The 24,045-nt window shown below is 54.8% G+C and overlaps 1 protein-coding gene across 2 annotated transcripts in view; it reads right to left on the reverse strand.

The window, feature by feature from the left end:
* The window catches only part of SCUBE1 (signal peptide, CUB domain and EGF like domain containing 1), a 151,712-nt gene that overhangs the window by 60,998 nt on the left and 66,669 nt on the right, over nucleotides 1-24,045 (reverse strand). The window contains exons 5-7 of one of the 2 annotated variants that reach the window (XM_054543755.2): nucleotides 10,956-11,081; nucleotides 6,456-6,572; nucleotides 3,728-3,817 (exon numbers count right to left, since the gene is read on the reverse strand). In XM_054543755.2, the coding sequence (XP_054399730.1) occupies nucleotides 3,728-3,817; nucleotides 6,456-6,572; nucleotides 10,956-11,081 (333 nt within the window). The remainder of the gene's footprint in view (nucleotides 1-3,727; nucleotides 3,818-6,455; nucleotides 6,573-10,955; nucleotides 11,082-24,045) is intronic. The other variant, XM_024239891.3, reaches the window with a different exon arrangement.

The following is a 24,045-nucleotide window of genomic DNA, read 5'->3' on the forward strand; positions in this document are numbered from 1 at the left end:
ATAAACGTGCGTTGTCTTAAGCAACTGAGATTGTGGGCATCTGTTAGCAGCAGCAAGAGGAGCGGAATGCTCCAGCTATCCTAAGCATGCTCCAGGGAGGGGGGCTTGATTGAAGACCTGGAGCTGACCAGCGTGGCGCGCGGCACCCCATCAGCCTTGCCGCAAGCAGGGTCCCGGGGCCTGAGGTAAGCTGCCATGCTGCACCCCACGCTGGGTCCTCAGATGTTTCATGTAAGTCTCCCAGATAATTGAAATTTATCACTTTAACCTGCAAACCCAATTTTAACTGATTATAATGGGAGTCTACAATTGGTTACACGTTTTGGGGCCTCTTTAAAGTAAACATACTTACTCTGTTCTTCACCTGTGCTCAGGGACTGGGGTGACTATTACAAAAAGCAATTGCTGGGTGCAGCTGAGAACCCAGTGGCCCAGGCTGCCGTGCTGGAGGTATTCTCTCTCTCCGGCCACGTTCTAGACTTAACAGCTGCGCCTCCCACTGAGGGCACTCCCCTCCCTCACTGGAGCCAGAATCCTGGCTCTGTCCTGCCCAGCTGCACGGCTGGAACCCTTAGCCCCTCTGAGCCGCAGTGTCCTCCCCTTCATGGTTTCTAAGAGATGGCCACTTTGGCTTGCAGGTTCTGCCAGGGGACGGGGATCTGGGGATCTGAGCATCTGAGCCGCTCTCGTGAGGAGCTGGCCAGAGCTGCAGTCAAGGGCACCGACTCTGGAACCACGTGGTCCAGGGTCTGACCTTGCTGTGAAACTCCTCAGTGTCTCACTTTTCTCATCTACTGCTGGCTCCTTCTGCCTGTGCCTGTCCTACGCTTCTCCCCTCCCGGAACCCCAAAAGGGGCTCAGGCTGCCCACAGGCTCAGGATCTACTGGGACGAACTGCTTGTGATCCCTCCCATAGGCCAGCAATCCTGGCAGCATGAACATATGAGGATGACCCAGTTCTGAGCCCCTCACCATCTGGGCTGCTCTCCCCATGTAGGGACTGGCTCTGAATGTGATGCTCCAGTGCGCCTGACCAGCATGGGGCAGGATGGGAACGGTCACCTCCTTTACTCTCCATACCTTGCCTCTATTAATACAACGTGGGGGCAGGATGGGAACGGTCACCTCCCTTACCTAACTCCATACCTTGCCTCTATTAATACAACGTGGGGGCAGGATGGGAACGGTCACCTCCCTTACCTAACTCCATACCTTGCCTCTATTAATACAACGTGGGGGCAGGATGGGAACGGTCACCTCCCTTACCTAACTCCATACCTTGCCTCTATTAATACAACGTGGGGGCAGGATGGGAACGGTCACCTCCCTTACCTAACTCCATACCTTGCCTCTATTAATACAACGTGGGGGCAGGATGGGAACGGTCACCTCCCTTACTCTCCATACCTTGCCTCCATTAATACAACGTGGGGGCAGCCACACCTCATCAGGAGCTACTGGTTAGGGCCTGAAGTCCAGCAGGATCCTATGTCTTTACCCCACAGGCTGTTCTTAGAGGAGATGGTGCTAAGAATGATGAGCTCGTGAGAGAGGGGCTCACTTGTGCTCTAGACTTGAGGCCCCTAGACTGACCCTTCTCAGAAGCCCGGGTCTGGTTCCTAGTTCAGGGGGTGAGGACTTGGCTATTGGCTCTCCCTTTGCTTCATGTTGGAGGAAACCGGAGGAGAAGTCTCTTCTGTCTGGGGCAGGACAAGCTCTAAGGGGTGGTATGGGAGGAGTCTGATAATCATAGAGGTGGGGGTGCAGGAGAGGGTCCCCACCCAGATGCCTGGCACAGAGATCTCCTTGATGTGTTCCTTCAGTCTGCCTCCCAAACCCAGGCTGAGGCTACCTGCATTCTCAGGGCCTCCCTCCACACCTCCTGATCCCGCTCCGGGGTCTGGTTCTGGGCCTTTATCCACTGACTCTCATTGTTGAATGCAAGCACAGAGGCCCTCCTTCCCACCCCTGCACCACCCATTTACGTGATGCCAACTCAGCGCGGCCCTCTTCCACCACTCATCCTCTTCCTGGGAAGGTCGCGGGCTACCTGAGGGGCCCAGCTCCTGGTCCTGCCTGGCTCTGGAGCTCTGGCCTCAGACAGTATTGCCCGCTTCTCGTAAGTGAGACCGAGGGCCCTGGGCCCCCTGAGACCTTAGAGTAGCCTCAGAACACTGACAACTCTGGGGCTCCCTCCACCTGCCTCCAGCCACCCTTCCAGAAAGTCCATAGCACTGACTCATGCCTGCCTGGAGGGCAGTGGTCATACCTGTTGGCTGGAGCTGAGGCTGGAGGCTCAAAGCCAACCCAATCTGCCATCTTCAGCTCTTCCCAGGCCAACCCGGACTGCCCAAGTCAACAAGACAGACCTGTTCAGAGAATTTGCGGAGAACTAGCTTCCAGCCTGAGCTTGCCCTGTCGGCCTGTGTGACCAGAGGTGAATGCTCTGACCTCTCGGGCCCTTACTCTTCTCATCTGAGAAAGAGGCCGCACCTGTCCTGTGTAGCATGGACTTAGGGTTCATAGAGCACCGTCAGCCAGACCCATGAGCTCCTCGAAGCCCCTAAGGAGTGGGCAGGCCTGAAGCTTCCTCAGCAGCACACAAGGCCATATCCCCCGTGGCCCCTGGACCTCCTCCTGCTTCCTCTCTAGATGCCTGGGTCCCCCTGAGGTCCGCATGAGGGCCATGAAACAAAGCCACCTCTCTGGGACCTTTAGGCTCTGACCTTCACGTGGCCCTGCAACCCTGATGCTTGAGACAGCCCACACGGTCAGGACTTCTGGGTAGAGCTAAGCCCTGTAGGGTGGTGTGGGACCTTGGGCAAGCCAGGGCACCCCAGCGAACCTTAGCCTCTTCCTCGGAGAAATGGAGACCGCACTACCTGACCTCAGAGCTGCAAACACTGGTGTGAGCTATCTGAGAACCATGAAGAAGGTTGTGACAACCCTAGGCGACCACAGCTATGCTAAGGAGGTCCTGGGCAGCTGGCAAAGCCCGGAGGCCAGCAAAACAGCAGAACTGACTGATAGAGAAGAATGAGTAGATGAGGAAGTCTGCTTTCCACTGTGCACACTGAGCTCTGTCCAAGAGCAGTGATTTCTCCTCTTCCTTCTCGTTCTCCTCACATCGGTCCCTGATCAGCCCTGCCAGCAGGCCTCCCAAGACACCTTGAGCAGCCTCTGAGAAGTAGGTGGCTTTTTCCCTGAGAGGTCCTGGAGGTCCTGGCCGGTAGCTTCCCTCCCAGGAGAGGAGATGGGTAAGGACTCTCCTGCCCTGACCCGTCTACTCAAATGCCCTCTTTTGTGGCTGAGTCTCAGCACTGCTTTGCTGATCCTGGGAATCCTAACTGTGAATGTGGGTGTTTACGCAAGTCGGGGAGCTTTATGACACACGTCTCCTTACACGCACAGGCCAGTGGATACTAGCCCTGGGTTCTTTGCTACAGACACACAAACAAAGAACAAACGTGTTTGATGGAGGATAAAAACTTTAAAAAGGAAAAAGTGAGTTCACACCTGGAGTGGAGCCCCCCGCACTCACACGACACGCAGGACTGCACACACGTGGGCACACCCCACAACAGACATATGCCCCCACACGCACACGTCACACCCACACACAGCACACACACGCCCATGTCCACATGCCAGCGCACACCCGAGACACACATGTGCACACACACACACAAGTGCAAGTACGACAAAGGAAGTGGAAGAAAAGTGTTACCCATGAGTAGCCGCCGTTTCACCCGCTTGTCCACATCAGCTACTGACGTGGCATTGAACTGAGAGCGCTCAATTGCAGCCTCATCCTTCTCTAAAACACAAGTAAGGGACAAACACGGAGCCAGTGGTTAATGACAGCCCACTTCCCGCGGCCCAAGACAGTCAGCCTCTTGGCGTGGCGCACGCAAAGCCAACACAACACGCCGGCCAGCTTGGCATCCTCGCCAAGGGGCTAATCCCAGGAACCTCCAAGGTGGGGGTGTTCAGGGCAAAGCAGAGAGGCAGCGAGGGCGGGGGCGGGGGGACGTGCAGGAAAGGAGGAATGACCACAAAGTGACCTGGGACACAGAGGGGACTCAGGGCCCATGGGCAAGCAAACAGAAGGAGGCTGAGGTCAGGGCAGACGGGACTCGTCCGCAGAGAGTTACAGAAGCAGAAAGCACCACCATGGTGCTTTACGGAGACACAAGTGATTACAGACCCCAGTGGCTCAGGCTGGAGAGGCAGGCACAGGACAAGGCACAGGACAAGGGGACAGGGCCACAAGGTCCGGTGATGGATGCACTGAGACAGCAGAGGCTCTGTCACAGGGACATGAAGGGGTGTCAACACTCATGCAAAATTAAGAACAAAACATAGGACACACACACGCACACACATAATGGATCCAATAGAACAGACACAGAAAAACCACGGGATCGATTTGGGCAGCGCTGGTTGCCTGCTTGTCTATAGAGGACTAGGGCTAAACATTCAAGTGCTCAACAAGGGGATGCAAAGAGGGATCACTTATTTTAGGAGCATGCGGAGGAGAAGCGGCCCCGAGCGGGCTAGGAGCATCCTGGCTATGCCAAGAGGCTTCCTGTGGAGGGGCAGGTGAGGTTAGCTGGGTTGACTTTCTTTGCTCAGAGGGAAATATGTGGAGACATTCGTTCCCAAGGGGGACACGGATGAACAGTGGGCGAAGGCAGGTGAAGGCATCTCTTCCTGGCCGGGAGTAGAAGTCGCAGCAGCAGAGGCTGGGTAAGGAAGGTGATTTCTAACGAGAGGGGAGGGAAGGTGGGGCTGGGGAAGTTAATTTAGAAAGGAGATCCAAGCAGGGGCCTTCACATGCAGTAGACATCGAAAAAGAAAAAAGCAAGAAAGGATGATTCAGGTGGACAAGACAAGATGTGTTAGACAAAGGCTGGGTGTGTCTGGCCCGGCAGCCGTTTGCACTGCCCCCGCGGCCACAGAGCTGGCTCCAACAGAGGTGGCAAACCCTGCGGAAGACCTCGAGCAGACGAGACAGGAGGGAGGCTGGGTGGCCCGGGAGAGCCCCAGGCAGGACAGTGGAGGGAGAGAGGCCGGAGGAGAGGAGGTTCTAGATGGGATCAGGCTGCAATAGAGACACTGGTCTGAGACCGGGTTTGGCTTTTAATTCTTTTTTAATTGGTTGGTTGATTTGGTTTGGCTTTTGGCTCTGAAAATAATTAATGAACGTCAGTTATCAGACAAGACAGGCAATCAGGGACCATCACCAGAAAAGCAAGAGAAATGAGATAAAAATGAAATAAAAAATGGTTGTCTGAAAGAAGAGACCACACAGAGGAAGGGAGGGCCACCGCAGGCAGCAGAACCCGTGATGACAGCCCTGGACTACAGAGGTGACAGCCTGGTGCCCGCCCGGGCCCTGCTCCCTGAGACCCAAGGGAGCAGCGTCCTGGGGGACAGAGCGGGGGCACATCCTGGCCTCATGGGCTTCTGTCTGCCGACCAACCCTGTCCTGTCCCCTGAGTCTCCCTCAAGAAGTATCTTCCAGATTGACAATAAGAAATGGGGGCTTAAAAAAAAATAACTGACTTGCGTTGGGTTTCTAAAGTTTGCCTGCACAGAAGGGCTGAACTCCGGCACCAACTTTGAAACTCCACCCTTTCTCAGTTAAAAAATCTGCTGCTATTTTTAAGTGGGAGAAAAAAACCTACTAGTGATTATGGCATGAAATAATCACAAATATTCAAGCTTCCCCTTGGAAATAGGGACCAGGAGGAAGGAGGTGACGGAGACTCAGATCAAGACTCCATGTGACAGGTGAGAGACGGGCTGGGGCAGCGGCGGGAAGAGCGGACTTCAGGTTGGGGAGAGAGGCCAGCAGGGGCCCAGCAGCTCGGAGAGACCAGCAGTGAAAACACCACACCCACGCAGGGCCCACACTGCCCATCTCCCCTGGAGTTTAGACAATGACCACTCAAAGCAAAGTTCTGAGGAAACCTCTTAGTTCTCCAGACGGCTGTGGGCAGCTCCCATGGCTAAGCTGGCTGTGTGCAGTTACCTGAATCTGGCTGTTTTCCATATTAGGGGAGGAAACACCTATGCTTCTGGAACAGAAGGTCTTAGGTGTGTACACCTCCCTTCTCCCCACACACCCCCTGCCTGGGGCCACCCCTCACTTCCAGGACGAGGACGTGCAGAACCCCTGCTGCTAGGGAGCCCACGTTAGGCGTCGCCAGGGAACACAAAGCAGAAGAGCCTGGTCCTGGGGGGCTGCAGGCCCCAGAGAAGTCTCCCCAGAAAGCCTCCCCAGGGGCGCCGGCCATCCCCACCATTGCCATGGGCTTGCCTTTCCTTGTTTCCCTGAAGCTTCCTTCTGGGGAACCCGGACGTGGCAGGGTGCTGGCCCTGCTGGTGCACTCATGGGGGGTGGGGGGCGGGAGGTGCAAGGGTGGTGTGCGGCAGAGGTGCCTACTTACCGATGCACGTGCGACCGTCTGAGTGGAGGGCGTACTTCTGGTGGCAACCACACATGGGGCCTGTGTCTGTGTCCTCACAGCTGTGCTGGCAGCCTCCGTTTCCATAGTTACAGGTTACTAGTTAGGCCCAAAGTGTACACACGTGTGTATAAACAGAACAACAAAAACGGTTAGTTTGTCGGTGTTGGCTGCTGCCTTCAGGGTATGGGGAAACCGAGGCCTAAGGGCATCAGTGGGTAGGGTCATGAGGCTTGCCGGGCAATGGGGATGCATTTCCCTGCACTTCAGCCCCTCCAGGGACCCTGGAGTCACTCACTCCCTAGAGCTGAACTGGGGTGGGACAGAATGGACTTGGGGTCGTCTGGGCTTTGATCGGAGCAGGCACAGAGCTGATGCGCTCAGACCGTGGTAGATGAAGACAGCTTCATCCTTCCCAGGCTGCAGGACACTTTACAGCCACCTGTCTTGATGGGGCAAATGTTTGTCAATGCCAGGACATACTTGTCAAGCTGTCGGGGGAGGGACATGGTGGCCCGTGGTTCCAGGTGACCCGCATTTCCTTAGTTCTGGCAGAGCTTTCCTTCCTCTGCCTGTCTTGGGGTGTGTGGATGTCTCCACAGAGGTCCCCCCTCAGAGTCCCAGGGGCCACCTCAAACTCTGTCCCCTCAAAGCCCTAATCCTCCGGGAGCTCGGCAATGTCCCAACAGACAGACTTAGGCAAATTAATGTCATCTGAGGTACGGTTTTGAAAATCACCTAAATAATAACCACGTTACATTGTTTTCAATGCCTGTGGCCTGGAGGATCTGGTGCCTTTCAGCCCAGAATCCCAAGATGTTTCACAACATCAGCAACCTGGGTTGGCTGAAAAGGGGGCAGAACAAAAAGGAGTCTGAAGTAGAAAAAACTACAAATTCAAGTTTATTTAAACACATGGTCTGTTTCCAGGGTGAGAGAGAGCACTAGAGGGGAGCAAGGTGACCCAAGTGCTCCCCAGGGGGTGTAGGGCCCCTGCCTTGTGATGCTGGCGAGACAGCTTCACGCCCATCATCCGAACGCAAATGTGCACCAGGGCTTCAGTAGGGGCGTGTTCTTGGATACTTTAGCCATCTGTCCAGAATTCAAGCTACACTCTAATTTATTTGGCAAAATCCTAATGATCAAATATGCAAAAATAAATCTCAGACCAACTATGGTTAGAGGGGGCAAAAATCCCAAATCCTGAGAGTTTGAATGAATGATGTTCTATTCGGTTGACCCCTGAGCACAGCTGGTACCAGAGGGAAGTCAATTGGTGGCAACTCCCAGAGAAGGATCTCAAACGTTTCAGAACTGACTTCTCGGCACTCCTCCTTTCACAGTGACCGACGCAGAGCCTTCCCGCCCACCTGTCCTGAGTGATGGGGCACCTCAGGCTTGGACACATACCGTCTCCACAGCGGGCGAGGAGGATGTCAAGAAAATGGCTTGATATGGGGACAGGTGTCTGCTCAGTGCCTCAGATGCTGTCCTCTGCAACCAGAGGCTCTAAGAGGCTGCTCCTTCTTCCACAGGGAGCTGAGGACCATCCAGAGGAGGGAGCTGACTTCTAGGGGGAAATTTCAGGGACCTGAAAAATGCTTCCAGAAACACAACTGGGCTTCAAGCACAAAGCCCTCCAGCCTCTTCTCCTCAGGAGTGACTCTTCTCCAGGGTGGAGCTGGCACCCTGGATGACAGCTCAGCTTTCATCTCTCAACAGCTCGTCTCAATGGCCAGGAAGGAACCCAGGGAAGCCAGGGGTTCCGGGAGGCTGCAGCTCTGCGCAGATCTCAGGCAATGGGGAGAGACCCAGGTGGAACCCACTTTGGGCTGGACGTCGTGTGTCTTTCTAGGACCCAGGAGATTCCCGTTTCAGAGTGGGCAGGGGTGCAGCTGGGGAGAAGGCAGTTCTTCTTGAGCTCCAGGCTCCTGGAGGCAGGCTGTGCCCCAAAAGTGACTCTAATGAGGATGGAGGCCTGCCTGAGGCAACTCGAAGGGGATCCAGGCTCAGGGACCCTTGTTCCCTCCACAGTCATTTGTGCGTCTCATAGACCCCCAAACGTTGAGCCTTCGAGTACTGGAGAGTCTACAGCTTGTACACAGAGATGTCTGAGCTCAAGCTCTGGTGAGATGGACAGAAGGATGGAGAAAACCTCCTCTGGCTCTGGCCCTGGAGTGGGTCCTGGGCTCTGGACGGATGACAGCTTGGTTCAGAGCCCTGCAGTCCTCCAGAGCCACAGAGGCTGGTCGGCTAAGCCAGGCCTCAGCCCCCAACCCAGCTTGAGATCTGGAATTTCCTGGAACGCAAGTGACTTCAAGGACTAGAGCGAATGCCTCAGAGTTAACTTCTCACCAAGCTTGTCTCATTAACCTCACAGAAGCAGCCAAAGCTGGGCTCGCTGGGCAGCTGCCTGTGCAGGCCCTTCACGGGAGGCCTCAGGCCCCGGAAATCACATCAGGCTCTCCATACCTTGGTGGTATTCAGCCACCCACGGAGAGGGTGGGACTGCTGTTTCTTAAGCCAGCACATATTCCAGGCAAGGGTTGAACCCTTCCCTGGCGGGGGCAGCTGGGGTGAGGGTTGCGGGGGGTGTCCTAGCTGCTCACAGGGCCCTGCCTAGTCCCTGACCTCTCGCACCAGGCTGGCGCTCAGAAGATGCTCTCTGAGCAAACTCCTCCTTGTAGTGCTTGTCTCAGACGTACTGCGGGGTCAGGGAGCAAGCCGCCCACAGCCAGGCCACCTGCAGCCTCTCCCTGGCACTGGGCTCAGGGCCCCGTTGGAGCAGGCCCTCGGCCTGTCTTCTGCCTAAGGGAATGCACTGTCCTTCTGGCCAGGGTTATCCACAAGCCTGTTGACGCCATGAATTTTTGACCTTGACCTTTCTCGTGAGGAAACTCAGATCACACAACACGGGGGACTGGGAAAACTGGAGTCAGCATATCTGTTCTGAGGTGACCGGGGGCAGAAGACTTCTCTGCAGCTAAAGGAATCCATCTGGTGTGGAGAGGGGGCCTGGATGGAGCCCTGGGGCTGGAGGCTGGCACTTCTAATCGAGACTGCCCCTGTTTGGTCCTGCCCTGGGTGACAGTATACAGGCTTATCTTGGCCACCCCACAAGAAAGAGCCAGGAACACAGAGAAAGGTGGTCCGCCTCTTGGACCATACCTGGGACAGAAGGAAGCACCTTCACTTTGGAGAATGGATGAATCACATCTGGTGCACGTGGGTCCCCAGGGCCTTGGTGACTGTTCTAGGAGACCAGGAGTTGGGAAAGGTGTGGCAAGGCACCCACAGGAGAGCTGATGACAACTGAGAGGATCAGTGACTGTGGATGATGGACCAACAAGGGCCAGCTGTCCTCTCCATAGAATGACGGGTGGAAGAACGGTCATTTTCTTTATGACAGCAGAGAAGCCTCAGTCTCTCATTTCCACAGCTCGGGTGAGGACCACCTTCTCTACTGGGAGTTGGAACTGGACACTTCTACCTAACATTTTTCTGCATTAGAAAGTGGGCTTGATATGAGGCACTTGTCTCTTGCCAGAGATGGAAAGTGCTTCCAGCAGTCTTCTTTGGCTCTTTGTAAAAAAGGGCAAATATGACATCGCTTTGGGTATCCCTAGTGCCCTCATCTCCCACGAGGAAAGGCCCATCCCACCATCTCCCCACGTAGCTGTGGGGAGGATGCACTGGCTCCCAAGCTTCTGAGTTCAGCCATCGTTCTACTTGGTTTCCTGGCTGCTACCCCTACTGGGGAATGGGGTGACCCCATTAAGAGGCTGGACTACACGTGGGCCCTGTAGGCAGACCACCAAGCAGATCCTGAAATGGTGTCTTTGGCCAGAGGCCTCATTCAGCCCAGATCTCCCAGAGTATCACCATCTGCAGTTAGCCTTGCAGGGGTCAAATTGTGAGTTCTGATCTTTACATTTTATTTTAGAGATGGGGTCTTGCTGTATTGTCCAAGCTGGACTCAAAGTCGGGCTAGAGTGATCCTCTGGCTTCTGCCTCCCAAGAAGCTGGGATTATAGGTGTGCAGAGTTCTGATCTTTGGTCCCAGAAAAAAGGTCAGCAAGCCCGGAATGGGACCACTTCAGAACTATACTCTTTTCCTTCTTTGTACTACTCATTACCAGGGGCTTCCCAGGCCCATCGAGAAACCTGGTCTTATAGACCTCTGTGCCACGGCCCCGCCACTCCTGCTGGAGAGCTTAGGCTCAGGGGCTGCCATAAGATCCAGCCCAGCTCCTGGGGCTACACTGGTGGTGTCGTGCTTGGTGCGGAAAACCCCAAGGCTGGGGTTTACAACCCTTGTCCCTTATGCCCTATCAGGCCCCCTTCCACAGGCCCTGCCCTTCTCTCCACCCCACGGGGCTGGGGACCCTCCCTGGCCAAAGTCCAGGAGACTGGACAGACCCTCCAGAAAGCAATGGCAGGAGACGCATGGGACGTTTGACCCATCTGTCTCCCTCTACCTACGTGTGCAGTCCTTCTGGTTTTGGGCAAGGTCAAAGCCGGGCCTGCAGTCGCAGGCCACCCCACCTTTGGGCGTCTCCCGGCAGATGTGGGCACAGCCGTGGTCTTTGTTCATGCAGTTCATACCCTCTGGGAAGAGAGACAGACAAGAGACGGGTTGGGGACCAGGCAGAGAGGGAGAGAGAAAATTTCAGGCTGAAAGGGGATAGCCAATGATATGTAACAATCAAATGGGCTGTCATTGCATGTATCATGCACACACACGCACGTGCGCACACACACATATGCGTGTGTGCAGCAGCCATCTACATGGATATCCCTTAGGGAGAAAGCAAGGGCACGGTGCCTGGGTCTAGATTCAGGCTTTGCTCTGTGAGTTGCACCGTAAATGGCAGCTGGTGACCCACGGAGACCAATCTCTTGCTCTAGGTCAGATTGCGGGGCGTGGTCTGTAGAACTACTTTTGTGTCAGGGTGATTTGCTCCCCTCTCCTGAGCCACCCATGGTTCTAGGGTACCCCCCACCCGCCCAGCAGACTGGATCTCCCCTCCCTGTCTGCCTGGAGTGGCTCATACCCCCTTCCGTTGACCTCAGTTGATGTTTATCTTCCTGGTGATTTGTGAGGCGTTTCTAGAATTTATGAGGTCAGGGGTCAAGTGAGAGGTTGTAGGTCACAAGTCCATCAAGAGGCCAAGGCAGATGAAAGGGAAGAGCCTCTGTCTGCCAACCCACCGGCTCTGTGACCTGCCTTCCACCTCCACCCACAGGAAGCTCAGGCAGGAGTGAAGATGGCTCGGGGAGCAGCAGTGAAGGCTGCAGACGGCGAACACGCACTGGGCGACCTCCTTCCCCTGGGACACACCGGCCTCTTGTTCCAAGGGAGGACTGGCTCAATCCTGACCCCGTCCACTTTAAATACGGGTATGCAGCAACACAGAATAGATTTAAAAACACAAACACCCTGCTAGTTGTAATAAAGATAAAAACGTCTAAAGTTAAAAATCAAACAAACAAATGGAAATGAGGAAGCCTGCATTTTGCCCAGCACTGTAACTCCTGGTTTCACCTGATTTTGCGACTCATATTTCCTCACCTTGATTTTCTCACTAATCAATCAAATTGTTGGAATGACGCAGAGTCTAACTAAGCAACAAGTTAGCACGGAAAGCGCTTTCATGCCGCCGTCCTGCACAGAAGCTGCAAGTTCACACGGAAAGACCTTTTCGCTGGCTCGATTCCAAAACAGCATCAGTGCCTGAGTTGCACAGATAGTGGCGTGCGGTCAACGCTTAACAGCCGGCAGGGGTGGAGGCTGATTTGCAGTATTTACCAATTTACGTGGGATAAATACGCCAGCCATGGCTAATTTCAAGGTACCAGGGAGATGTCGCCGAGGGTAGAGCTGGGAACAAATGTGCACAGTTGGCTCTCACAAGCTGAGACAAGCCAGCCATAGCACGTCCCTTTCTTAGAAAGGTCGTTGTAAAGTCAGGCAGATGTAGGTGTGAATCTGGCTTCCTTTCTGGCTGTGGCCTCGGAGACAACTGCTTCCCTTTTCTGAGCCTAATCTTAGAACGGGCAGGATCACCTCTGTCTCATGGAGGAGCTGTGCAAATTAAATCCAGTTACAGACAGGAAATGCCAGGCAATAAGAGACGAGGTCTGTCTGTGGGGGCACTGGCTCCTGAGGCCGGTGTCTCTCCCGCAGGTCTGGAGACAGCGTGGCTCCTCCCTGGGGCCTGGCTGGACCAGGCGGCCAGAGGCGGCTCTCGGTAGAGAAACCTTCCCAGGCTACTGAGACATGTTCAGTCCCTCATCAGGTCTTCTGGGAGCCTCCTGCCCTGGTAAGGGTTTGGCCAGTGGATGGTGGCCAGCAAGCCGTCTCCCTGACTGTTACTGATGGCTGTTGTCAGTGGTGGGCTGAGTCCAGGGTCGCCCCCCTCACTCCCTGTTCATTTGGCTTCCATGGCTCCCTGCTGTTCCAGCTTCTTCGCAGCTGTATACACTCCACGGTAGGCCATCCCACAATGCCTGCTGGGCAGCCCCCGAGGGTGCTCCATCTCCCCTTGCTGCTCCTTCCTCCTGGGCTGGACACCCTCTCCTATCTTCCATAAACTAAATCCTAGGCCTGCCTCAAACTACACCAGTTCCGCAAAGCCTCCTGGCTCCCGCCTTCTACTCCCCGTGTCTCCCCATGCCACCACCCATGTGAATTTCCTAGGTCTGTCCCATGGCCGGCACAGGAGATCAATGCTGTAAGCAGATCTGTGCTTTCTTCCTGAGCTGGGAGGAGCCCAAGGGCGCTTGTTTGGCTCAGGCTTATAGATGATGAAGAAAGGGAGATTGAATTTCCATTCCCAGCCAAAGAATCACAATTTACAAGAAGCCTTGCTAATCATCACCAACCACACATTTGTCACTGGGGAGCTGATGCATGCCGGAGCCCTGGGTAATGGAATATTAAGCTCTAGAGGTCATTCAGTTTTCTCCCTCGTCGTGGACTTGCCATCAAGTGATCTTTCTTCTTGAGACTCTAAAGACTTTAACACTGAGCCAAGATGTTGTTGTTTTCTTGGTGAAGGACACTTTGGGGACGTACTCTAGCATGACTATGGACTGCAGTAACCCACAGTCAATAAGACGCTAAGCAACAGAATTGCAGAGCTGGGAAGGGTGAGCCCCAGGCCCTATCTGTAGTCAGCTGGTCTCAAAGGTCTCTACTGTACCTCTCAACAACTTGGGGAAGAGGGCGGAGCCCTTCATCTCCCACCTAAAGACCCTGAGGTGGAGCTGAGGTCCTGTGATTAGCCATCCTCACTCAACACCCCACAGCAGGCCCCCTGCACGCTGCCTCTCACCCAGCATCCCCAGCACGGGAGCCCCCACTGGCTCTGCAACGGGCCAGTGATTGTTAGTGGGACTGGCTTCAGGACCTTTTTACATTCCTGACAATTATAAAGGAGCCCAAATCACTTTGATGGACGTGTTTATGTGTTACAGCTATCAAGACTGGCTAGATACTACAGAGATAAATTTATATGTACTTATTAACTTATTTAAAAACAAGATAAAAAACTTGTTACATGTGGGCTGGGTGTGGTGGCTCATGCCTGTAATCCCAGCACTTTGGGAGAGCGAGGCGGGGGGGATCACCTGAGGTCAGGAGTTCGAGACTAGCCTGGCCAACATGGTAAAACCCTGTCTCTACTAAAAATACAAACATTAGCCAGTTGTAGTGGCACATGCCTGTAATCCCAGCTACTTGGGAGGCTGAGGCAGAAGAATTGCTTGAACTCAGGAGGTGGAGGCTGCAGTAAGCTGAGATTGCACCATTGCACTGCAGCCTGGGTGACAGAGTGAGACTCCATCTCAAAGAAAAAAAAAAGTATTACATGTTAGCACGAGTCATATATTTGTATTAAAAACTATATTTTCCAGAACAAGGAGGGTGCCCTGAGATGCAGCAGTCAGGCCCGCGCAAGCCAGGCTCACCCGCTGCATGGTGAGGCTGTGGTCAGGCTGGAGTCTGCTCAGCTTGAGTGCTTCTGGGACACCTCCTCCCCGAGAAGGGTGGTTGGGGGAGCATCACTATCACATTTCAAAATGACCCTACAACCACTGCAAGGATGGCTGCTACTGCCTGGCCTGGGGGCTGACTGTGGCTTCCGAAGCACTTATCAGCTCCTCTGTCAGCTGCATTGCTTTCACCTCCACTCACGGGCAACACTGGCTTCTGGAGGCCACAAGCAGATAGGCTCCATGGCTGGCGGAACCACAGAAGGTCAGGGTTGGACCCCTCCCTATAGCCCATCTTGTCTGTCTATCTTATAGAGACAGAAAATGAGCCCCTGAGATGGGAAATGAATGTCCCAGCACATACGGCAGGGCTGGAACCTGGGCCACTGGGCTCCCAGCCTAAGCTCTCCTACCTTGGGGTCACTCGGCTACACCTGTGGGACCCAGATGGCTAATAGGGAGCAGACATTTCCTGGGGGGAACAGAATTGGGAACCTGGTGCGGAGTGGGCAACTACACGGTGCCTGTTACTGGCCACTGTTTCCAGACTTAAGAGCCCAGCGAAATCCAAGGCCAGTTCAGATGCTGCGTCCCCTGAAGCTCTCGGAGCAGCCCCTCCACGAAGCACATACCCTGGCTCCTCTTTTGACCTTCCACAGCTGTCACTGGCAGGCCCTGAGGGTGAGGACGGAGCCTCAGCTCCCTGCAGCACAAGATGTCTGTTTTCTCAGCTGTGAAATGGGGATGTAGTAATTTTCTCAGCTGTGAAATGGGGATGTAGTAATTTTCTCAGCTGTGAAATGGGGATGTAGTAATCTTTGCCCCTGAGAGTTGCTGGGAAGCTGAAACAAGGTAACAATATCAAGGGAGACACAGGGAGGGTCTCGGTAGAGCAAGCCTGCTACGACAGCACTCCTATCTGCCCTTGCTTCATTCTGCCTCGTAGGAAATCGGAATAGTTGCTTCCGTCACACTCTTTCCTGCCAACCGTGGGTAACCAGTTGGGGAGACCTGAGCTTTATTCTTTTCAGTATCACAAGTACCCAGCACAGGGCCTGGCACAGGGTTAGGGATCTGCAAACAGTGGGTGAAAGAAGGAAAGGGAAGAATGAGTGGGGAAAGAGAGGGGAGAATGGAAAGGGAGAGAGGAGGGAGCAAGTAAGGAAGAAGAGAGAAATAAAGCCCCCTATTTCGGAACAGATGAAGCCGGTTGTCTGTTATTTTAGGAGGCAAGGCTGGAATTTTGAAAATGCTCTTGCGGCATCCCTAGCTGCGTGTGCTAGAAACACAGCGCTTCGGATGCCTGATGTGGGAAATTCGCAGCACATGATAAAGGCTCTGAGAAGTCCTGCGGTCACTGTGGAACAGTCCCTTCCCCCTCACTTAACACAGCATGCTGGACAGGAAGAGACCCCAGCACTAGCACGGTCTAAGGTGGCCCATTCTAGCTCCTCACCAGACAGATAAAGCAACAGTGACACAGGGACCAGGGTGGCAGGCTGGGGCAGGGATAGGGCACTGGCCCCACCCACTGGAGCACCTGTGGTATCCTCTGTGCCTCTGAACCTCAGAGGCAGAGCGGGTGGCATGCCCTTCTGAGGGGCCGTCTGAGGGCAGTGAGCTAACGGGAAGGAATGCCAACTCATCCCCTCCTGCAGGTGGTATTTCTGGATGTCAGCTGGGGCCATGAGGGCTAAGTCGAGATTTGAAGGGGAAAAGGGGAAACCTGAGGCATGCGAGGTGCTTGGTTCCAAGCCCTTCTGCTCCAGGGATGGGCCTGGGCTCCAGATGGGAAAGGACTCTGTGGGTCTGCGACTCTACCTACTCTGCCGTGAGCTTGGAAGGACTCCCCCAGGCCTCTTCCAGCTCCCCCGAGCCAGCCAGGTCCACGCAGCCAGCGGCAGCTGCAGGCTGTGTCCACTGATGCCAGCCTGTGAGCTCTTCCAGAGCAGGGGCTGAGTCCACTCAGGCCCAACCCCAAGCCCCAGGCCCAGAGCAGGCTTCTGTGAGCCTGAGGGACAGAAGGGCCCCGGCTCAAACTCCGTCCTCCTGTGGCTCCTGGATTTGTCACATCTGCTCTTGGGAGCCATAGGACAGCTCCCTTGACCTAGATATGGGGAGAACCATGGAGAGGCAAGTTCAGCAGAGAGCCCTGCTGGCCTCCCCTTCTTGACGGGAAGTGAGATAGAACTTCAGAGTCATTCCCAGAAATCCTGGTCTGCAGAGGCCTGATGCCTGTCAGGCCAGGCGGCCCGCCAGGTCGAATCTAATCTGATTCGACCACCCAAATCCAATTATACGCTGCAGACTCAGACCAAGCGTCTCCTTGGTGCCCAAGATGGGCCAGGGAGCAAGGAGAGGACAGATGCTCTGTTGCCACAGTGCCAGGTCCACATTCAGGCTGCCACTTGCTGCGTGACCCTGGGCAAGCCCTTCACCCCTGAACCTCGGTTTCCACCTATGTAGAGTTGGACAGTAGTAGCGCCTGCCTCCCAGAGTGTGCTAAATGTGCAGCCCCAGTCTCTGGATGAGTGAGGTGCTGGCTAAGGGTGCAGATAGGCTGTTGTGGGACTTTGTCCTGGCCAGAAGGAAGCCAGAGGGGAGTTGTCAGTAGGGGGGCGACACGCTTGTGTGTCAGAAAGATCTCTGGAGGTTGTGTGGAAGATGCGCTGGAGGGCCAGGACTGCAGGCCAGGACAGTGGAGAGGCTGTTGCTGTCACTCTGAAAGGGACAAAGCCTGGTGGAATGGCAGTGGTTATGGGGATTGGGAGGAGGGCTGGATTGGACATATTTAAGAGCTGCTTCTGAGTTTTCTGGAAGAAGTGATGTATGAACTTGGGCCCTGGCTATACTTTCATTCACTTGGATCCTCACAACAAGCCTGATGAGCAGGCATCACCGTGCCCACCTTTCAGCCAAGCAGATGGAGGTTGGGACAGCGTCGGGGAAGACGTGCCCCGGGCTGTGTCTTCTTCTCCAAGTGGCCGGTGCTTCCTCCCGATGGGCTCTCCCCCAGGTCGCCATCTCCTCTGGACTCTGACAGGCCCTGGCAGCCCTTCCCCACCGGGGCCTATCTTACCCCAAGGCCTCTGATGATTCTTAGGTACTCCACTAGAGTGTGCGCAGAGAGAAACGATGGCACGGTCTGCCTGGCCCCAAGCCAGTGCATACATCACATCCTCTGCAATGCAAAGTTCACGGATGCATCTCAAGCAGGGCAGCACGGCCCAGCGTGTTTGTACTTAGGAGTGGGGCCTTTCTTACCACCACGGTCGGATAACAAAGCTGGAATGTGTGCCTCCTGAGGGTCGTTGCTATGGCGACTTCATCAATAACATCATTTTCTGCATCCACGTCCCTTAAATACATGGGAAGGGACGGCAAGCTGGGAACGGCAGAGTGGGGAGAAAAGAACAATCATCTTGCTCCACCCTTCCCCCTCAACTTGGGAGGAAGGGATTTTCCTCCCTTCGCCTCATCAATAGAAAATTATGGAGCCAAGAAAGAGGCTGGAGCCTTGGGGGTGGCAGGGGGAGGTGGCGGCTGCCTTCCCCAACCCCGACTCTGCAAGCTGTCCAAGCCATGCAGGGAAAAACAAACATGAGCTCCCACCAACGTTGAAGGGAGGGGGGGCAGTGAAGGAAACCCGGGGAAGGTGGTGCCCAGGGGGGAGGTGCAGAACAGCTATAGGGTCGGAGCTGGTGGGAGAGATGACGATGGCAACAGTGTAGCCTCCCGCGTTCATCGGAGCTGCCTGTACGCCAGGCCTGCTACACATCAGAGACTCCTTACCTCACCGATTCCCGGACAAGACAAGCTCAGGACGGGGTGTGCTATGGCACAGGCTGAGCATCCCTCATCCGAAAATCCAGAATCTTAAATGCTCTAAAACCCAAAGCTTTTTGGGCATTGACATGATGCCACAGTGGAGAATTCTACACATAAGTACTTCAAACAAACTTTGTTTTATGCACAAAATTATTGAAATGCCATGTAAAATTGCCTTCAGGCTATGTGTACAAGGAGTATATAAAACAACTGTGTTCCATCTTTAGACTTGGGTCCGTCCACAAGCTACTTCATTAGGTATCTGCAAATGTTCCCAAATGTGAAAAAGTCCAACACTGGAAACACTTCTGGTCTCAAGCATTTTGGATAAAGGATGCTCAACCTGTGTTACGTCCACTTAACAGATGAGAACACTGAGCACACAGAGGTTAGTGACTGAGGTAAGGTGAGGGGGCTGAACCCAGCAGACAGAGCTGGAGCTGCAATACACTGTCTTGCCAAGGCCATCTCCAACGACAGCTTCTTCAGGGTGCTGATTCTGATCCTGCCCTGCCAGTCTCCTCAGATCCATGGAGAGCCCCCCGTGGGCCGGGAACATACCCTGCAAAGCCAAGGCCTGGCAGAGACAGAGCAGCCTTTACAACATCGCCCTGCAAGGTAAGTCGCTTTATCCCTACATAGCAGAAGCTCTTCAGAGAAGTAGAGCGATTTGCCTGTGGTCACTGAGTAGAACATGAGAGGCAGGTAGAGGCAAAACTGAAACCGGGTCTGTCTGACTTGAAGACCTGCCCTTCTCCAGCTGCAGAGGGAACTTTCTAGTGCATAAATCTGACTGTGTCTTCCTACTGTAAACAAAACAAGCAAAACAAGCAAAAAAAAAAAAAAAAAAAAAAACTCTTCAATGCCTCTGCACCCAGTGCCCAAAGGGTTAGACTGAAAGTTCTCAGTATGGCAGTGAAGGTCCTCCCTGACCCCTGCCACCTTCCTCTCCAGCTTGCTCGTCCTTCCTCGAGCCCTGGGTGAGGGGCAGCCTGCCGGCCGCCCTGCACAACCCCTCCTCCCTTCCCACCCTGAGGCCTTTGAGAAGGTGCTTTCCTCTGCCTGGGACACGCTCTTGCCCTCCTCTGAATGGCAACTTCTGGCTAGTTACTTGAGATGCTGTTTCTGTGTCACCTCTTCCAGGAAGCCCTCCTTGTTTCCACCCTTTCCACAAGTGCCTAGGTTGGATTGGGGCCGTGCCCAGGGCTCCCCTGCCCCTCCTTGCTCATAGCACCCACCACACTAATTGTAGCTGTTACACATTGTCTCCCTCTCTCTAGATGGGGGATTCTCAAAAGGGCCCACACTTAAGTAACCTCTTTGCCCTCGTCCCCTGTACAATGCCTAACACCCAGTGAACGCAAAGGAACCGTTTGATGAACCCAAGCTCACTGGTGAGCGGCCTGGGCTCAGCTACTCTGGATTTGGACTGTGTCAGAACAGGGGCCAACTCTCAGACAACAGCGGTATGCTTGTCTGCAGGCCCAGACCTGGCTGCCGTTCTGGCTCCCCCTTGATCCCCTAATTACATGCTGACAGCATCTGCCCCTGGAATGGCACACTGAGCGCTTCTCACTGTGCAGCCTCGGCTTCAGTAGAAACACAAGGCTCTGCCTCCCACCCTGTAGCCCCCAGATTACATTCTCTGGGGCAAATCTAGGCCTGCTGGGCGCCAACAGCTGGCGGCCCCAGACTAGATCCCCAGCTGACCCTGAGCCTAGCCACCCCCAGGCAGCATCCCTAGGGGTAGTCCCCTCTGGGAAATGCAAGTGACCAAAGACTGTGAGCTTCTACTTACCCAGAGCTCCCCTGTGTCAGGCCCCACAGTGGGCTCTTTGCAAACCTCCCTAATTGAACATCTCAGTGACCAAGTGCCAGGTACAACCAGCACTCACCTGACAGGTGAGGATGCTGAGGCTTAGAGAGATCAAGAGACTTGCCGCCCCAGGTCTTCTACCTTGTGTGAGGGAGTAGCGAGCTGATGCCCTGGTGGCCACTCCACTAGCAGGCCCAAAGGGGTTCTAGCCCCTCCATTAAGTGCTCACCTCACACCTCATCAGCCCTGGTACCCACTTGGCAGCCTGGACAGCCCCTCAAGGGAACTCTGCTCCTCTCGTCATCCTTCTCACTGCCCCCTCTGCTTTGGCCAATATGCCATATTGGATGTAGGGGAAAGAATTTATCCCCCAGAGCCTCTTGTAGCCCTGGGTCCCAGCTGGGTGTGTGACCCAGCAAAGAGGCTGGCCCACTCTCCCTGGTCCCCTTCCCACCCACTCCACACGCTCGCAGCACCGTCCCTTCTACTCTGACACCGACCCTGGGCCCTCCTTCAGGGTTCAAAGGCTCCTGCCAGGCCCCAGAGGACTAGTGGTCCTGGGTGTGCACAGGCCTTGGCTCAGCACTCACCACCCAGCTGTTCCAGCCACAAGAGTCCACATCTTGTACTATCTGGCTCCCAACGCCTTCCACGTTCATCTGCTTGCGTGCTTATGTGCCCCTTCATTCCACAAATATTTAGGGAGTGCCTCCTTGGTCTCCAGCCCCAGGATTCCAGGCAGGCGCAGGCCTTTCTACCAACCAGCCCGCTCCTTGTCTGTGCCTCCTCCTGATCTGCTCTCCTAGGGGCCGGACCACAGTGAAGCCCGAATGGGTGCCCAATAAACACCTGCAAGGTGGTTGGTTGATGAGCTCACTGGGCACGGACATGGGGCACAGCTCCGAGAGAAATTGTCCTGCTTTGTGTTTACATGCAAGCAAAAACCAGAATGGACTGGTTTTCTGGAAAGCTAGAACTGGAAGGGGCCTTGGAGAGCATCTAGGTGAAGCCTCTCCATTTCCACTGAGGAGGCTGAAGCCCACGAGACAGTGACTGTCCTGGGTCACGTGGCTGTGACTTGCCCTGGTCACGCAGCTGTCAGTGCAGAGTTCACATGCAGCCTCCCACTTTCAGTCAAGCTCAGCGCTCTTTCTGGCACATCAAAAGGTGGCTCGCAAGGACTGCTGCCCTCGACCTTTCAGCTCGCGCATTCCTTCACTCCCTCAATTGACAAACCTTGGCTAAGCACCACCTGTGTGCAGGCCCTGGGCTGAGACCGAGGAGGAAGGGTGCCCAACCCCACACGCTCATTCTCAGTTTGAGACCAAGTCACTGCCATGCGGTTCACTGGCAGGCACGCACTGTGTACACAGATGGAGAGACAGACAGAGCTGGGACTGTGATTGGCTCCTGGCATGCTTCTCAGAAAGCGGGATGGATGCCAGCCTCCCTTCAGCACCCTCTCCCCACCCCAGGGCCTTGACCAGTCCTGGCACCGGGAACCCCTAGAAAGCTGCCTCTGTGAAATGGGAGGTGGTTCTGTCTCTGACAGTTGGGAGGACCAAGAAACATTTGCAGAGCCACAAAAAGCTCTATGGGCTGGGCAACACCGAGGCAGGGCAGGTTGATTCAACAGCTCTGATTTGCATCCCCATCCCAGCCCTTTCTAAGGCATGTGGTTTTAGAACTTGTTGTTGCCTAATTTATAAAGTGGGGAGACTAAAACCCTCTTTTTTTTTTTTTTTGAGACAGGGTCTCACTCTGCCACCCAGGCTGGAGTGCAGTGGTGTAATCAAATCACAGCTCACTGCAGCCTTGAACTCCAGGGCTCAAGCAATCCTCCTGCCTCAGCCTCTGGAGTAGCTGTGACTACAGGTGTACGCTACCACACCTGACTAATTTTTGTATTTTTTGTAGAGATGAGGTTTCACCATGTTGCCCAGGCTGGTTTCGAACTCCTGGGCTCAAGTGATCCTCCCACCTCGGCCTCCCAAAGTGCTGGGATTACAGGTGTGAGCCACCACGCCCAGCTTAAAACTTTTTTTGTAAGAGTGTTCAAGGGCAGTAACAGAGGTGATGGGCTCTAGCTCAGATCCCTCAAGCTGCAGGGGGTGCTCTGTAAGGCTGGCCCGCTCCCTCTCCCCTGCATGCTGGCTCCTCACCTGGAGTCCCTGCCCTGCCTGGTTTCTTCCCCCTTCCTCTCCCTTGATTCCTGAAATTTCCCAGGCTGGTCACTAGGTGTCACCACAATCAAGTTTTTCTGCCCCCACGGACCCGGGGTCTTGCACCAGAGAAGGCCTGGTCAAGAGACTCACTCACCTCCTGAGCTTTACTCCTTCAAGGCCCGGGAGGCTGGAGGTGTCCTTCTTTCCTCCCTCAGGTTGCCAGGTTTAGCAAATAAAAATACAGGACGCCCCATTCAATCTGAATTTCAGATGGTCAATCAATACTTCCTGAGTATAAGTATGTTCAAAAGTTGCATGGGTCATACTTATAATAAAAAAAATGACTTGTTTATCTGAAATCCCAGTTTAAATGGGCACTCCGTATTTTATCTGGCAACCCTGCCCTGCCCTCCACAGGGACCCTAAAGGAAGCCATGGCGGATGGACAGGATGTCTAGTGCCACCCTTAGCTCCTTCTGCCAGAGAGCTCAGGCAGGTGCCTGGGCCATGGCCTGCCATGAATAGGGAAAAGGTCTGTTTTTCCTTTCCAGCAGGTGATGAGATGGAGGGCGCCCAGGCATGGGGGCCAAGGCGGTAGCATCCCAAAAGTGTTCCCACAGCAGCCCTGGGAACCCAGAAGGAGACGGTGGTAAGAGCACTGTGGACACACAAACAGGAGAATCTATAAGGCTGTGAGCAGCGCCCCCGAGCCCCAGCCAGTGACTCTCCACCACTGTCCACCCACATGCTGTGGAAAGGAGCAGGGGCTGCAGAGCCACAGCCCGGGGCTGGAGTCCCGGCTGCGTCACAAGCAGTGGTGCTCACTTCCCCTCCCTCAGCTGCGCATGAGGGGCGGCAGCGGGTACTTCTCATGGCCCTTTGAGGACGAAAGGGGCTCATGGGCTCGGGCCACAGTAGGTACGTTCGGATTATCGGCAGGTACAGCCACTTTGGGGACGTAAGCCAATTCCCGCCACCGACTCAAACTTAGTCGGCTGACTTGTCGCTGCACTCAACAGACAAACGTGTGGGCACTCTGTGATGTGCCCTGGGGGCACAGGAGGCGAGGCTGGGCAGTGGGAGGGGAAAGGTGTTCTGGAGCAGGAACCAGCTCACGCAGAGGCCTGGGGAGTGAGGCTGGGGGTCTCTGTGCTTCTGACAGACTAACTGGGGCTGGAGAGGCCTCGTGGAGAGAAGCCGGCAGACCTGTAAGCTGACCAGCTGCGGAAGGGAGCAAGGTGGGACAGCAATGCAGGACCCAGCAAACCACGACACGCTGGACGTCCCTCTCCTGGGCGGCGGGCTGGGCACACTGCTCTGCACGAGGAGTGTGAAGGCACTTTGTGAACTGATGATGCACACACTTCGGGCATGAGTCCCTCATGAGATGGTCTCACCCCCTCTACACTCCCATGCGGCATGTTTTCCTCTGCACCCTGCCCTGTGTGAGACGCGAGAAACACAAGGATGACTTAAACACATCCCTGCCCTTCTTGGGAGCTCATGGACTGGTCCTGCAGTAGAGGGCTGAACCATTTCAAACACATGAGTGCAAGTCAAGAGGAAGACGTGCGCGCCTGCCTAAGAGTCAGAGACAGCTTCAGAGAGGAGGTGAAAGTGCGCTGGGTTTTGATGGATAACTAAGAGTTCTCCAGGAAGGGAGGGGAATGGGAAATGGCAGCAAAGGCAGAGGATGACACATACCAAGGTTGTAATCAGTAAACGGCACATGTGCCGTAACAGGGAGAACAGCAGGCAGATGGGGAGG

Source organism: Pongo abelii, chromosome 23, assembly GCF_028885655.2.
Source record: "Pongo abelii isolate AG06213 chromosome 23, NHGRI_mPonAbe1-v2.0_pri, whole genome shotgun sequence".
Taxonomy (NCBI): Eukaryota; Metazoa; Chordata; class Mammalia; order Primates; family Hominidae; genus Pongo; species Pongo abelii.